The following is a 16209-nucleotide window of genomic DNA, read 5'->3' as shown; positions in this document are numbered from 1 at the left end:
CACTATTTCGAAAGTTTTTGCAAGAAATGAACGTAGCCCAAAAATAAATTTCCAGTTTTTTCAACGTCTTTCATTGTTATTTCGCTACGTTTTGTGATCAAGAACAGAGAATCACTTAAAATTTAAAAATAAAATATTAAACATAAAAAATAACATTAGTATTAGGCTTCCATACACCTCCATAATTTTGAAATTATTTTTCTAGAAGCATACATGGAATAATATATATCTTAACATTATTACCTTAAACCGTTAAGAAAGTTGATGCTTACAGTTAGAAATAAAAAATAAAAAAAATTCATAAAACCACAAAAAGGTTAAAATTTTTTAAAGTTTGAAGTCATTGGTTTCTATGCATATTAAATAGAAAGAATTGGGAAGAGATACTGACCAAGGAAAATCTCTGTACCATCTACTTGACTGTCTGTAAGCAAGCTGCTGAGGTTCTGGTAGGTCTCTATCAGCAGTTCGACTTTACTGAAGTCTCGCTCATCAAAATATGCATGCGTGATTAGTTCTAATTTGGCTTGAATCAAACCATACAGAGGCTGAAAATACAACAAAGAGACTTTAAATATGTATGTATGTATATATATATATATATATATATATATATATATATATATATATAGAGAGAGAGAGAGAGAGAGAGAGAGAGAGAGACAGAGAGAGAGAGAGAGAGAGATGATGATGGGACGTTTCCAATATTTTTTCCCTGATTTAAAAAAAAATCTAAATTTTTTAAAAATCAATTCTTAGCTTTAAAACGTTAAAAAAAAAAGAAAAAAAAAAGAAAAAAAAAAAAAAAAAAAAGAAAAGAATTTGCTAAAAAGTTGTTTTAAATTTGTTATTTGTTTTATTTATTTATTTTTTAAAAATTTATTTTATATATGTAACTAGCATGGATACCCAGCGTTCACCAGGTGAACAAAGTTTGGCTTGGGTAAAGGACAACTTCCCACCAGATATTTTGGCAGCCTATGTGCTGGAACCCCCCCCCCCCCCTAAAAAAGAAATGAATGAATCCAAACAACTTTTCTTTCGATCAAAATAGCAATAAGTGCCTGTGTGGCTGCAAAAAAAAAAAAAAAAAAAAAAAAAAAAAAAAAATTAGCTGCTGTAGCCAAGCTCGAACCTGAAATGTGAAATAGGGAAAGGAGAAAAAAATGTTACTGAAAAACACTTTTGCCAATCTGACCACGACTTATTGTGAGGGTTCATATTGAAGAGAGACAAGGATATATATAACTATGATGAGTGGAGAGGAAACATTGTGATGTTTCTTCTTAACACATATAGCAAGGAGGAGAGATACATATTCTTGGAAGGGTTATGCAATGTTCATATTAAGATGTTTAACACATTACCTTTTGGGTGTTGAATGATGACACATAACAACAGTTTTACAAAAACACAAAGATTTATTCATTTGGGATCAACATAGTTAACCTTCTACCCCTTCGCCTCTGAGGGGACCCTCCTCTGACCATGTCAACTCTTGGCCGATCAACTTTCTCCGACTGACTCTACTGACTGTTTTGCCTCAACTACCCTGATCTGACTAACTCTAGCTCCTATATTGAGAACCCTCCTTTTATTATGACGTCAGAAGTGTATTTCCCAAATGTGATCAATTCATGTGGCTATGCACACGTTTTTCCAAACACACTTAACAAAGAATTCTCAACTAACCTATTTTTTAACTATGTATTTTTAATTTGTATTGTTCATTCTTTTTAGCTGACATTTTTAATATTCGGCTTTATAAAGAACTAGCCGGGGGTACCCGGCATTGCCCGGGTGTTTGGAGGTGTGTGTGCTAAAAAAACAAAAAAAGTTTTAGTAGGATTGAACCCCGAAGCCTTGACGCGGAGGTGAAAACAAAAGCCAACCACTTAACCATTTCGCCCACAAGTGAGAGAAATTGGTTAGCGTGTAAAGTTAAGGGTTATAAAGGGAGTCAAATAGGTTTGATTGACTGATAGCTGCTTAATGAGGTCATCGCAGGAGTGTTACGATGACGTAGCAGTATTTTATTTATTGCGGGGCAGCTTTTTGGGGTTTGTTTACTTTGTTTCAATGTGGGGCAGTTTTCGCTTCCTCAAGATGATGGTGGGTGGGGGGGGAGCAGCTCCCCATTTAAAGGGGATTGTCCAAATTGAATAGCAATTGTCTGATATAAGGAGACACTCCACGTTGATCAAAAGCTGGTTGCTTTCTGGACGTTCCGACGCGAAAGCTGAGACCACGTACCGTTTCAATTTAGTTTCACTTTATTTATGCTAAAATGTTGAACAAACAGGCAACACAGCGAAATAGCGCGATTTTTATGAAAGTCGATGTAAATAAATCTAGACACGACGCACGTTCGCAAATCCTTGATATTATGATTTAGATGGTATATAAAAAGTTTTAAGACATAGTAAGCCCCCTCGAGAATTGCGGCAAAAAAAAAAAAAAAAAAAAGCCTTTGCTAGACATACATAAAATGTGCAAACACATATAGACTAGCGGGGGGGGGGTACTCGGCGTTTGAGGTGTGTGTGGTTTTAGGTAAATCAAGACACCGGGGTGTTTGTGTCGGGGGGGGGGTAAAAAAAAAATAGTTTTGGTCGGTAAGTATGAAGGATCAAACCCAAACCTTTGAGTTGAAGTTGGAAATTAAAGTGTGAAAAAAAAAAAAACGTGCGAAATTAACTACTGGGTCACCACAAAATAGTAGCGGAAACATGTTTGAATTTATTTAAGTATTAAAACTTGGCAGGTGCCCGTACTTAATGAGGTCAACTTTTACTGCGGGACAGGATTTTTTTTTTTTTTTTTTTGTTTCCCCAAGATGTTGTGGGGGAAAACCAGCTCCCCATAAAAAGGGGATTGTCCAAATTGAATGGCAATTGTCTGATATAAGGAGAAACTCCACATTGATCAAAGCTGATTGCTTTCGGACGTTTCCGGAAAAATGCCGCCAGAATTATTTTGCTTTTATTATACGAAAAAACTTAATGCACATGCGGCGATCGAAAAATGTTGAATATAGTCGATCAAATTAAATAGACAGGCGACCCCCGTTGTTAACTCGTAGATATTATCATTTAGGTGTGATATAAAAAGTTTTAAGAAGTGAGTTGACTGATCGCGTCTCGGAAAAATGCCTTTCTCAGACATACACAAAAAGCGAACATACATACATACATTTTCGCTTTTATATATATATATATATATATATATATATATATATAGATGAACAATCAATTCTTTTTACAATATAAACAATATCTAACTATTTTTAACATTCCGATTTCTAACATTCTATTTCTTAACCTTGCTTACAAGGTTTGAGTCTCGGCTTCTAATTTCATTTTAACTTATCCAATGTTCTTATTTACATGGAAAGGGACAGCCCTTTTCCCTGGAACATTATGACATTATGAAAAATAATGTTTTTAAGCATACTTTCAGTTTGCTTCACATGCATGACTTGCAAAAATCTCAACACAAAACGTGACCCACCTTACAAGAAATGGTTGCTGACCACTACAGAATTAATCATTTTTTCTGATTTTCACATTATGTGTTCAAGGGATCAGTCTTTCTGATGGTACCGGTTTCGACCTTGTCCAATGTGGCTGACAAAAGTTTTTAGCAGGCATATAAATGCACAAAAAAACCGATGTTTGAGATTTATATAATAGACTAGCGAATGATGTTAAAACATTTTTTAAAAAATCGGAAAAACAACAACAAAAAAAAAAGCAAACGTGATGGAAAAAAATGAACAAAAATTGGCATATCGAAAAGATAGCGAAAAAAACATTTATAAACTAACAATACCAATAGAAAATAAACAAATAAAATAAACATACATATACATAAATTATCATCTATGTATATATAAACTAACAAAAAAACAAACACATTTAACATAGGTTTAAAATAGGTCAGGACACTAGATATCTACGCTCCCCACTAAAATAGCACACACAAAGGAACGGGTGCACTGGAGGTCAATTAGGGCTTTGTCGTGTAAGTGCCTGCTCATTGACTGATTAGGAAGGGTGTGGTGGAAACTCGAAAGCTGATCGGCTAATTAAAAACTCAATAGAAGGTGCGTATATAAAAACGCGACACAACCACAAAATCCTGGCATAAGCCTGATGAATCCTAGAGTGGATGAAACGTGTAATATTCTGTGTAGCTTAATCGCCATATATACATATTGAGCACTGGTGAAGTAAATACTTCAAGTTTATGCATAAATTTATATTTTCGTATATTAATTCATGTGATTAAATGTAGTCATACATATATATATATATATATATATATATATATATAAGTAAATAGGGTTATTATTTTGCCCTCTAATTTATATACATTCTTGTGATGTGTACAGACACACATAGCTAAATTGGATGATCACACTGAAAAAAAAAAAAAAAAGAGTCATTCTTTCTCCAAATTGAATCAACAGAGCGAGAGAAACACAAATTCTATTCCTTCATAAGTTTTAATTATCTCCCTTGCTTGCTAAAAGACGGATTGGTAACTTGTTAAGTTAATTATAATTTACAACTAATTAAAACAAAACAGAAAATCTTTTTTTCAAACATAACTCAATTCCAAAACTAAGATATTTTTGGCATGCATTTTTTTGATACCTACCTATATATAAAAGACAAAAACGGCTGCACGCGTTTTTGTATGTCCAGCAAAGGCTTTTTTCGCCAGAGTTCTCAGTGGGGGGGGGGTACTATTTCTTAGAGCTTTTTATATACTTCCTAGATTATAATATCTATGATTTGCGAAGGGACATCTTGTCTATATTTATTTTGATCGACTTTTATAAAATTCGCGCTATTCCTTCCTCTCACGTGTTTTTCGTAGAACAGCGAAACTGAATCAAAAGCAAAGCCAGCTACCCAGCTTTCGTGCCAAGACGTCCAGAAAGCAATCAGCTTTGATCAATCTGGAGGAAACCCCTTATATCGGACAATTGCTATTCATTTGGTGTTAAGTTTTGAGACATTGTGTTGAACAAAGATGGCAGCGTAGTTCAGATCAGTAACCAAGATGGCGGCCAAGAATCAAATGCGGTCCATGGCGTAGTTAACCTCTTAAGTTCTGAGATATTGTGTTGAACAAAGATGGCGGTGTAGTTCAGATCAGTAACCAAGATGGCGGCATAGATCAGATCAGTAACCAAGATGGCAGCCAAGAATTAAATGCAGTCCGTGACGTAGTAAACGGCGAACTGATTGAATCCAAAATTCGACGATTTTTATAATAATTTTGGGACGTTTTTCATATGTTGTTTAGCACATCCGTTGGTTATAAAAATGATTGGCGAATCCATTTGTCTCATACCCCCATTAGAAGTCAAAAACTTTTTACATTTGGACACTCCTTTTTGTGGGGAGCTGGTTTTCTCCAACATCGTGAGAAAGAAATGAATGTTGGCTGAACCGGCCTCCATCCAACGTTCGTTTCTGCAAGTCAACTTTTTCATTGACATTGCTAAATTTCAACGCTTTTCACTTTCTATGGTTTTGTAGCGTAGTGGTAAAATGACACGTTTTCTTTCACTTTCTTTTCCGCATTTGCGTCGCGGGTTCAAGCCTCTCTCTCTCTACTAACACTTTTTTTTCTTTCATTTTCTTTTCCACCTTCTGGTTCGTCACATTTTTTTTTTTTCTTTTACACCTACAAACACCCGGGCAATGCCAGGTACACCTGTTAGTCTATTAAAAGGCAAAATGGGCGTGAGCATTCATGTATGTCCACGAAAGGCTTTTTTTCGTTGGCCTTTTCGCGTCGGTTACGTTTATGGAAAACTTTCCTTATACTTCCTAGATCGTAATACGTCCAGTTTGCAAATGAACGTCATCTCTATCTTTTATTTGATCGAGCTTTAAAAAATCCCTTTCAGTGATTGTTTGTCTTTCTAGTATACAAAAAAAGTGAAACTGATCGAGGCAAACACAAGCGCTTCCAGGCCTTCTGAGCCAATATGTCTTTAAGGCGATTATATTTGATCAATGTGGAAGAAACCCTCCATATCAGACAATTGCTATGCATTTGGACACTGCCAGAGCTCCCGCTTTTTGAGAGGAGCTGGTTTTCCCCAATAACGTGGAGAAACAAATACAGCAGAAAGTTGAAAGCTTAACTGGCCTACAGCCAGATTTACTCATTAATTTCGCTATCCGTTATGGCGTAATGGTTGACATCGCTAAATTTGAACGCTTTACACTTCCAGTCGCATCATGGCATAGCGGTTAGATGTCAGTTTTTCATTAACTTTCGTGTCACGTGGTCGAGCCTGCCTGCCTACTACCACTTTTTTTTAACACCTACGAACACTCGGGCAATGCTGGGCACCCCTGCTAGTTAAAGTTTAAAGGACAAAAGTATAAGTGATAAAAAAGTGTTATGGAGCAGGAGGACACAAGTGTTAGTTTACTCATTACTATGAATAAAACCAGGAACACATGTCTGTTTGTTCAAACTGCCATCTTTGTTTTCCCTGCGAAATAATCAACAAGCAATGGAGATTACTTCAGTAACACAAACGAATAGAACTCTTATATCTCAAGAAAAGGAGATAACGTAGTCTTCCTGCTAAAAAGATATAAAGTGCTAATCCCCTTCCTGTTTCTATCTATGAACATTATAAAAAAACAAGCATTTTAAGAAAGAGACTGGATGATGACAACGCTATCATCCTCATCTTACCAATCGGCTAAGGACACACACGCTTTTCTGTACAGTATTTCGCGTAACATCCTCGGACCGGCTCAGAAGATCCTGTCAATAAAAGAAGAAAATACAATTTATAAAAATATTTATAGAATAATTAACAAAAACAAGGAATAATAGAATAATTAACAAAAACAAGAAATAATAGAATAATTAACAAAAACAAGAAATAATAGAATAATTAACAAAAACAAGAAATAATAGAATAATTAACAAAAACAAGAAATAATAGAATAATTAACAAAAACAAGGAATAATAGAATAATTAACAAAAACAAGGAATAATAGAATAATTAACAAAAACAAGGAATAATAGAATAATTAACAAAAACAAGGAATAATAGAATAATTAACAAAAACAATGAAAAATAGAATAATTAACAAAAACAAGGAATAATAGAATAATTAACAAAAACAAGAAATAATAGAATAATTAACAAAAACAAGGAATAATAGAATAATTAACAAAAACAAGGAATAATAGAATAATTAACAAAAACAAGGAATAATAGAATAATTAACAAAAACAAGGAATAATAGAATAATTAACAAAAACAAGGAATAATAGAATAATTAACAAAAACAAGGAATAATAGAATAATTAACAAAAACAAGGAATAATAGAATAATTAACAAAAACAAGGAATAATAGAATAATTAACAAAAACAAGGAATAATAGAATAATTAACAAAAACAAGGAATAATAGAATAATTAACAAAAACAAGGAATAATAGAATAATTAACAAAAACAAGGAATAATAGAATAATTAACAAAAACAAGGAATAATAGAATAATTAACAAAAACAAGGAATAATAGAATAATTAACAAAAACAATGAAAAATAGAATAATTAACAAAAACAAGGAATAATAGAATAATTAACAAAAACAAGGAATAATAGAATAATTAACAAAAACAAGGAATAATAGAATAATTAACAAAAACAAGGAATAATAGAATAATTAACAAAAACAAGGAATAATAGAATAATTAAGAAAAACAAGGAATAATAGAATAATTAACAAAAACAAGGAATAATAGAATAATTAACAAAAACAAGGAATAATAGAATAATTAACAAAAACAAGGAATAATAGAATAATTAACAAAAACAAGGAATAATAGAATAATTAACAAAAACAAGGAATAATAGAATAATTAACAAAAACAAGGAATAATAGAATAATTAACAAAAACAAGAAATAATAGAATAATTAACAAAAACAAGGAATAATAGAATAATTAACAAAAACAAGGAATAATAGAATAATTAACAAAAACAAGGAATAATAGAATAATTAACAAAAACAAGGAATAATAGAATAATTAACAAAAACAAGGAATAATAGAATAATTAACAAAAACAAGGAATAATAGAATAATTAACAAAAACAAGGAATAATAGAATAATTAACAAAAACAAGGAATAATAGAATAATTAACAAAAACAAGGAATAATAGAATAATTAACAAAAACAAGGAATAATAGAATAATTAACAAAAACAAGGAATAATAGAATAATTAACAAAAACAAGGAATAATAGAATAATTAACAAAAACAAGGAATAATAGAATAATTAACAAAAACAAGGAATAATAGAATAATTAACAAAAACAAGGAATAATAGAATAATTAACAAAAACAAGGAATAATAGAATAATTAACAAAAACAAGGAATAATAGAATAATTAACAAAAGCAATGAAAAATAGAATAATTAACAAAAACAAGGAATAATAGAATAATTAACAAAAACAAGAAATAATAGAATAATTAACAAAAACAAGGAATAATAGAATAATTAACAAAAACAAGGAATAATAGAATAATTAACAAAAACAAGGAATAATAGAATAATTAACAAAAACAAGGAATAATAGAATAATTAACAAAAACAAGGAATAATAGAATAATTAACAAAAACAAGGAATAATAGAATAATTAACAAAAACAAGGAATAATAGAATAATTAACAAAAACAAGGAATAATAGAATAATTAACAAAAACAAGGAATAATAGAATAATTAACAAAAACAAGGAATAATAGAATAATTAACAAAAACAAGGAATAATAGAATAATTAACAAAAACAAGGAATAATAGAATAATTAACAAAAACAAGGAATAATAGAATAATTAACAAAAACAATGAAAAATAGAATAATTAACAAAAACAAGGAATAATAGAATAATTAACAAAAACAAGGAATAATAGAATAATTAACAAAAACAAGGAATAATAGAATAATTAACAAAAACAAGGAATAATAGAATAATTAACAAAAACAAGGAATAATAGAATAATTAAGAAAAACAAGGAATAATAGAATAATTAACAAAAACAAGGAATAATAGTTGGTAACCGCGACGGGATACGAACTCTGAATCTCTTAACTGCATTCTCAGCAATCACTGCCTTCCGTAGTTGTTGTCGTCTCACCATGTTTTGGCCAAGTAAGCCTCTGACCGGCTTTGGGTAGGATTGAAACCGCTTTCTTCAGACAATTCTCACCTGGAACCGTAGAGATTCAACGTCTCTATCAACTGCGCCACGAGATCCGAAGGGCTATCAAGGTTGAATTTTTTCGTCTTATAAATTCATGTTTATTTATTATCTGATCTTCCATGGTCGGGTCCATACCGAATGGTAAATATATATTATTTTAATTGGAATTCATTATTGAGATGAGTATTGTTTTATTAATTTTTTTATTTATTGCAGACTATTATTCTCATCTTTTTCTTAGTTGTTTCACAACGTTTCGGCCAACTATTCTTCTGGCCTTCGTCAGGTGGTAACCGCAACAGATAGGAACTCTGAATCTCCTGACTGCATTCACTGCAATTATGGAAGATCAGATAATAAATAAACATGAATTTATAAGACCAAAAAATTCAACCTTGATCGCCCTTCGGGGCCCGTGGCGCAGTTGATAGAAACGTTGAATCTCTACGGTTCCAAGTGAGAATTATCTGAAGATAGCGGTTTCAATCCTACCCAAAGCTGGTCAGAGGCTTACCTGGCCAAAACGTGGTGAGACGACAACTATGGAAGGCAGTAATTGCAGTGAATGAAGCCAGGAGATTCAGAGTTCCTATCCGTCGCGGTTACCACCTGACAAAGGCCAGAAGAATAGTTGGCCGAAACGTGAAACTAAGAAAAAGATGAGGATAATAGTCCGCAATAAATAAAAATTAATTGGAATTATGTGTCGGATTATTCCGTTGATGAGATTTGTATGTTTTTGGAGAATTGTTTTTATTTTTTATTTATTTTTTGCCATGGGTAGGTGATGGGTGAGCATCAACTTTAACTATTATCCCATTCTCTAATGATGAGTTGAAGCGAAAAAGGAAAAGGGGGGAAAAGTTGGTTGGTTGGTTGTTTTTGTTTTACAGCCTATCAACCTTTTTCAGATTATTTAATGCCAAATCTAGTTATTTTGAGGAACGATTTTTAATGAAGTATATTTTTTTTTTACGTCATATTCTATTTATCCCATAATTGGGACCCTAACAGGTACTACCACTTCGGGTCAGAATTGACCTGGGAGCAATGGCAATTAAAGGGTGGCTCCACACTCCCCAAAGCCCGCAAGGTGGGGCCTCACCATCGGATATAGTTTTAGGTCATATCCAGGACCGGGGGAAAAGGTGGAACTGTTGTTCTTGGTTTTGGTTTTGCAGAACATAAGTTTTGCAAAAAGAGAATAGAAAAACAAAAAACATCAATATTAGGTGCATTTTATCTCAGGAAGCCAATATCTTTAGACAGTCTTATCTGTTAGCATCAGGAAAAACTTGGAAGCAAGTCTTTAGACAAGATCGTATAGAGTGGAACTTTGAGATAGGTGACCCACAGGAAACTTGAAAAGTGAAACATCAAAAACATCCGACTTCTCATCAAAGGAAAAGTGACGTTAAATGAATAAAAAGACGTAAGTAGTTAACCAATATACAATCCACAATCCACAAATAAGGAGAATGGATTTAAAAAATAAAAAATACAGAATCTTTGCATCAAATTTTAAAGACCGAGAAATTTTTACCTTAGAATCCATTTGCTGGTAGCAGGAAACTCCATAGATTGTGCCAAAATCACCATCGCGTGATGGCAGGTGGAAATAAATGGTATCTAAAATTGGAGAAATAAATTCATTTTAGTGTGAAAATCTTAGCTTTGTAGCTGTCAACTCTGTTATCTATATATTATATACATACTAGTGTTGCGACAATGAATCTGAATCGGAAATTGAAAAACTCGGAACTTTTGGGGTTATTGGAATCGGTAAAAAATTGTGCCTATTTTCCGATGCCAAAACGATTCCTTTAATTATCTTTTTTTATTTGATTTTGTTTGAAGAAAAAAAAAAAAATCTTCCATTGTTGGTAGTAATAATAAAATAAATATTTATTGATTTTTAAACTCACAGTAAAACTAAAAGTGTAGTTTTATGTTTCAGAATATATATGCACATTTAACATGCATTTTTTACAGATATCGGGACAAAATAACCATTTTATAGTGAAATATTTAGAGATTTATAAAGAATCGGAATCACAATTGAGAATTTAGTACGGGATCTGTAATCGTATCAGAATCAGGAAAAATATTGGAATCGTCCCATCACTAAATAAATAGATGCAAAATTTGAGTTCATTTTTCAAATGCTGAGGTCAAAACATTTTACTTCATGTTAAATCTAGTTTCCGCAAAAGCAATTCTATCTATTTTATATGTCCTGTTTATGTATAATTCAATAGTAAAGTTAACCAATTTGTATATACTTTATTAGTTAACTATATTTTGTTATTGTACATTTATTAGTTATATTTTATCATACTTTTTAAAAAGTTAATGATTATTTTGATTTTAATATAAGAAATAGTTCTGCTTAGGAATTTTTATGCAAAATAATTGGTTTGGTTTTACAGCATATCAACTCTTCCAGGTTAATTATTTAATGCCGAATCCAGTGATTTCAGAAAAATCTTTCATACTTTAAGTTCTTTATATCTTCAAATATTTATTCATGGTGTTTGGTTTGATTGTTTTGTAGAAGAAAATTACTTCTATTTTTAGCTTTGAAGAAAATGATTGAATTTTACAAGGGGAAAGGGGAAAAAAACAAACAAAACAATGCCATTGTTTAATGCACACCAATGTTTTGCATGCCGAATCCAGTGATTTCGGATAAATGATTTATACTTCAAGTTATTTATACGTTCAAATATTTATTCATGGTGTTTGGTTTGGTGGTTTTGTTTTATGGCATATCAGCCGATTTCAGGTTATTTAAGCCAAATGCAGTAATTTTGAAAAAGGTTACTATACTTCAAGCTGTTTATATTTTCACATATTTACTCATGGTGTTTGGTTTGGTTGTTTTGCTTTATGACATATCAACCCTCCTGGGTTAATTAAGCCGAATCCAGTAATTATTATTTAAGCTGATTAATTGTCGAAAAACATACAACTCTCCATCCTCATTTCTTAGCCTCTGAGCCATGCCCATACATTATATACATATATATATATATATATATATACATATATATAAAGTGAGAATATGGGTGTGTGTATGTGAGGACAATTCTCAACCTATATACTCAATGAATTTTTAATCTACAGACTTGAAATTTGGTATATAGAGTATTCAGACATGTGGAAAACTTTAATTGGTTTTTATCAGGAAAAAGGGCTGTTAAGGGGTCAAAATTGAAAATTTGGTATTTAAGGGTTATTGGATTTTTATCTGTTTGCTGTTTCATGAATGCGCATGTGTGAATTGTTCACATGACAGATTTTCTTAAATTAAGAATAAGTAGGTTTGAAACACTTTTTAAAGATCGTATCAAGCTGGCTTAATGATTATTGTACTTGACTCACTGTCTTTAGGTTTGATCTCAGCTAGATTATTTTTTTTGTTACTTAAAAAAAAAGTGAAATATTTAGAAAAAAAAACAATTCTCTCATGCACATGTGTCAGTTTCTGTATTAAACTATAATATTCATGTATATTTTACGACCAGGCAACACCGGGTGGCCTGATAATATATGTTTTATTTTTTATTACCGTTTTATCTGTTTGGTTACATATGTGTCATTATCGTAAAATAAAAAAAATTAAAAAAAAAACATACTTGCTCTGCAGTAGTATTGAGCACTCTTCAGGTTTTTATTAATTACCAATTTTACCAAATATATATATATATATATATATATATATATATTCACCTGTCATTCCTTTTTTAAAAGATGGAATCGCTCGATTGTGAAAGACAAGATGCAAGCAAGCGTGAAAGGTCAACAGTTTTATTGTTATATAGATTCATTTAGTACAACACTGATTAAGAAAATACAAACTTTGTCAGAGTTTGTTTTGTAATTTATTACTTTTAGTTGGACATACAAACACACATACATACAGACAACTGCCCTTTATATAATAGACTAGCAGAGGGATAAGCCTGGCCTTGCCCGATTGTAAAATATGTTTAAATATATTTTAATTCATGCAGGTTTTGTATTTATTATTACAGAGCCAATTCTCTATTGAATATTATATTGTAACTAATATATAGTACTGATTTTAAAAGTTTTAAGAATATGACTTGGGTGTCATCAGCTAGAATTAAAATCAAAACATTTAGCACGCCAGCCATGTTCCCTACCATTTGAGCTATCAACAGATAGCTAAGAAAGATTTAAAATTAAACCACTTCAAGCCATGAATGAATTTGCGCATGCACAAAAGTAATAGAAATTTGTCAGTAAGTTAAAAATGAACATTTTGCATTTCAACTTGCCGACATTCCCTGTTTGAGTTATTCATCCATCCAAACAAAGATTTTACTCGTTATAAACCATCCTTGGTGTATGATTACTATTTCCTGTTAATTTCCCTGTTATGTGACCAGTAGTTTAATAGTTTATCAGTAAAATATTTTCACACACACATGCATACAACTACGGTTTTATTTATATAGATTATTTGGAGTATAATTAAAGCTTCCAAAATTCATACTAGAATTTTCAAAAGAACTCACTGTTAATAGAGTTGATTAGAAATAAGTCGTGACTGTTTTCTGGTGGGTGACGGTTCAATCCTTACTACAGGTGGTAACCAAAAATAACGCTTCAACTGTCATAGTTGATAACCCCCATGAATTAAATAAAGGGTTCAGTTCGAAAATCTGAATAGGTTCCTAAGGTTTACAAAGATATTCAAGTTCAAAAAGATCCAACTGAAGAAGGTTGGAGGTGAGATCGGCTGAAACACTGAAAATAAAAACAAAGATGAAAATGGTTTTAAAAATTGACTTTTTTTTTTTTTGCAGTTCTAAAAAATTTGAAAACGTCACTTACCTTTTGTGTAATTGTGGGCACCATCGGGGAGTGCTAATGAGGGTAAATGACGCCATTCATCAGGGAGCTCATGGCTGTCAACTGGGTTCCCAGGAATTAAGGGTGGGTAGGAATATTCAACCTGACAAAAAAAAAAAAAAAAAAAAAAATTTTTTTTAATTATACACCTACCAGAACAGCCAGGTTCAATTTAATTTCTTCAATTGTATGCAAAACAGGAAACTGTTTGGTCACGCTGAAATCATGCACGAGAGTGCTTAGGTTAGTAGATGTAATGTTGCATTTTCATAAACAAAAATGGTTGTTAAAAACGAACAAACGTTGCACCTGTGGGTTATTGCTGGTGAGCAATCAAGAAATATAATCAATAAATAAGTGTATTTTTTTTTTCAACATACATGTGTGGTGTGGGCTTTTTTGATGCATCGTCTAGTGGCTGTTTAACATGGGCAAATAATTCAAATATTGAAACCAAAAGCGACTTGTTGGCAGTTTTAAAGGTTTTATTGAAGACCGATATTTGTTCACAAGGGGAGAGACCAAAATAAATTTCTTACATAATTTTATTAATTAAAAATTGATCGATGAATGGACAGGTCTCGGGGAAATTTCTCTTAGCTTTCTACGTTTTTTGATTCATCTAGATTGGGTACTTCCTTACTGCAAACTGCCTTGAAAACTGTGCCGAATGCATAACGCAATTTCCATCTAGCAATTGGACACATGATTCTAGCATGTTTTGTCTAGGGAGAAGACTCCTTGTTCCTATCACCTAACTCACTAAGTACAGCATCATTTGTGCCCTTGTGGCTGCATTTAAAGTTAGCTTACTATCTCTTAACTATTGTTTCTGATGGAGCAGTTTGAATAACACTAATCAAGCAGCTGCTTTGCTTGAATAGTATTTTTCTCATCAGAAACCAATGTTTTTTATCAACATACAAAATTCAAATTTTTTCCTTTCTTTTGAAAATTTACATAAGTAGTTTCATTTAAATAACGGTAATTTATAAACTAATACTCCGATTTGGCTCAAATTTTTTTATCACTTTTCATTATTTTTTAATTTTTTTTTTTTTTTTTTTAACTCAGAGTTTTTAACTTTCTGACTAGATGCATTATGGCTTATTTTTTAAAGATCAATAAAAACAAAATTAAAAAAAATCACTTGATTTGAGCAGAAATGAATAGGAACCTTGAAGTATACACGATAGATCACAAACCCCGCCCAGACAGGCCCCCCCCCACATCAAATGTGGTTACAACTTACACTGATACACAGGAATCCATTACAAATTGGATGCTGATAGATCAAATGACAGAGGATGAAGATGACACTTTTCCCTGCGGACAAGGCAAATGTCAAACATCACCATAGCAACAAAACGTGATTTTTGTTTTTATTAGCTTTTCTTTTTATATATATATTTTAGATTTCATTTTCGTAATGGAATCGCTTCAAACGACATTTACAAAATGTCAAATACTGAATCAGAATAAAACACAACTTGTATGTTCCACTCGACTACAAAATAATTTAATGATCTTTAATTTTTTTTTTTAATAGGAAAATGAAAGATTTATTTATTTTTTTTTTAATTGCTGTTTGTTTTTTTGTTTGAGAGAGTTTAAAACTAAATTAAAATATATTGCATTTATGATAATAAATGGTGTACATCCTCCATCAAAAATGAGACAAATGAAATTCCTCATTATCATAGATATATATATACATATGCATATATACATATATATATATATATACATATGCATATATACATATATATATATACATATGCATATATACATATATATATATACATATGCACACATACATATATATATATATACATATGCACACATACATATATATATATATACATATGCACACATACATATATATATATACATATGCACACATACATATATATATATATACATATGCACACATACATATATATATATATACATATGCACACATACATATATATATATACATATGCACACATACATATATATATATATACATATGCACACATATATATATATATACATATGCACACATACATATATATATAT

General features: G+C 31.2%; 1 protein-coding gene across 1 annotated transcript in view; it reads right to left on the bottom strand.

Moving 5' to 3' along the window:
* Positions 1–16209, bottom strand: part of LOC145263813 (late secretory pathway protein AVL9 homolog) — a 106221-nt gene that overhangs the window by 39595 nt on the left and 50417 nt on the right. The window contains exons 2-5 of the mRNA XM_080120877.1: positions 14131–14251; positions 10811–10896; positions 6733–6804; positions 392–548 (exon numbers count right to left, since the gene is read on the bottom strand). Coding sequence (XP_079977003.1) covers positions 392–548; positions 6733–6804; positions 10811–10896; positions 14131–14251 — 436 coding nt within the window. The remainder of the gene's footprint in view (positions 1–391; positions 549–6732; positions 6805–10810; positions 10897–14130; positions 14252–16209) is intronic.

The sequence above is a fragment of the Euprymna scolopes genome, chromosome 39, assembly GCF_053919585.1.
Source record: "Euprymna scolopes isolate OS-2025 chromosome 39, ASM5391958v1, whole genome shotgun sequence".
In the NCBI taxonomy this organism is placed as follows: Eukaryota; Metazoa; Mollusca; class Cephalopoda; order Sepiida; family Sepiolidae; genus Euprymna; species Euprymna scolopes.
This window is presented reverse-complemented; position numbering and strand designations above follow the sequence as displayed.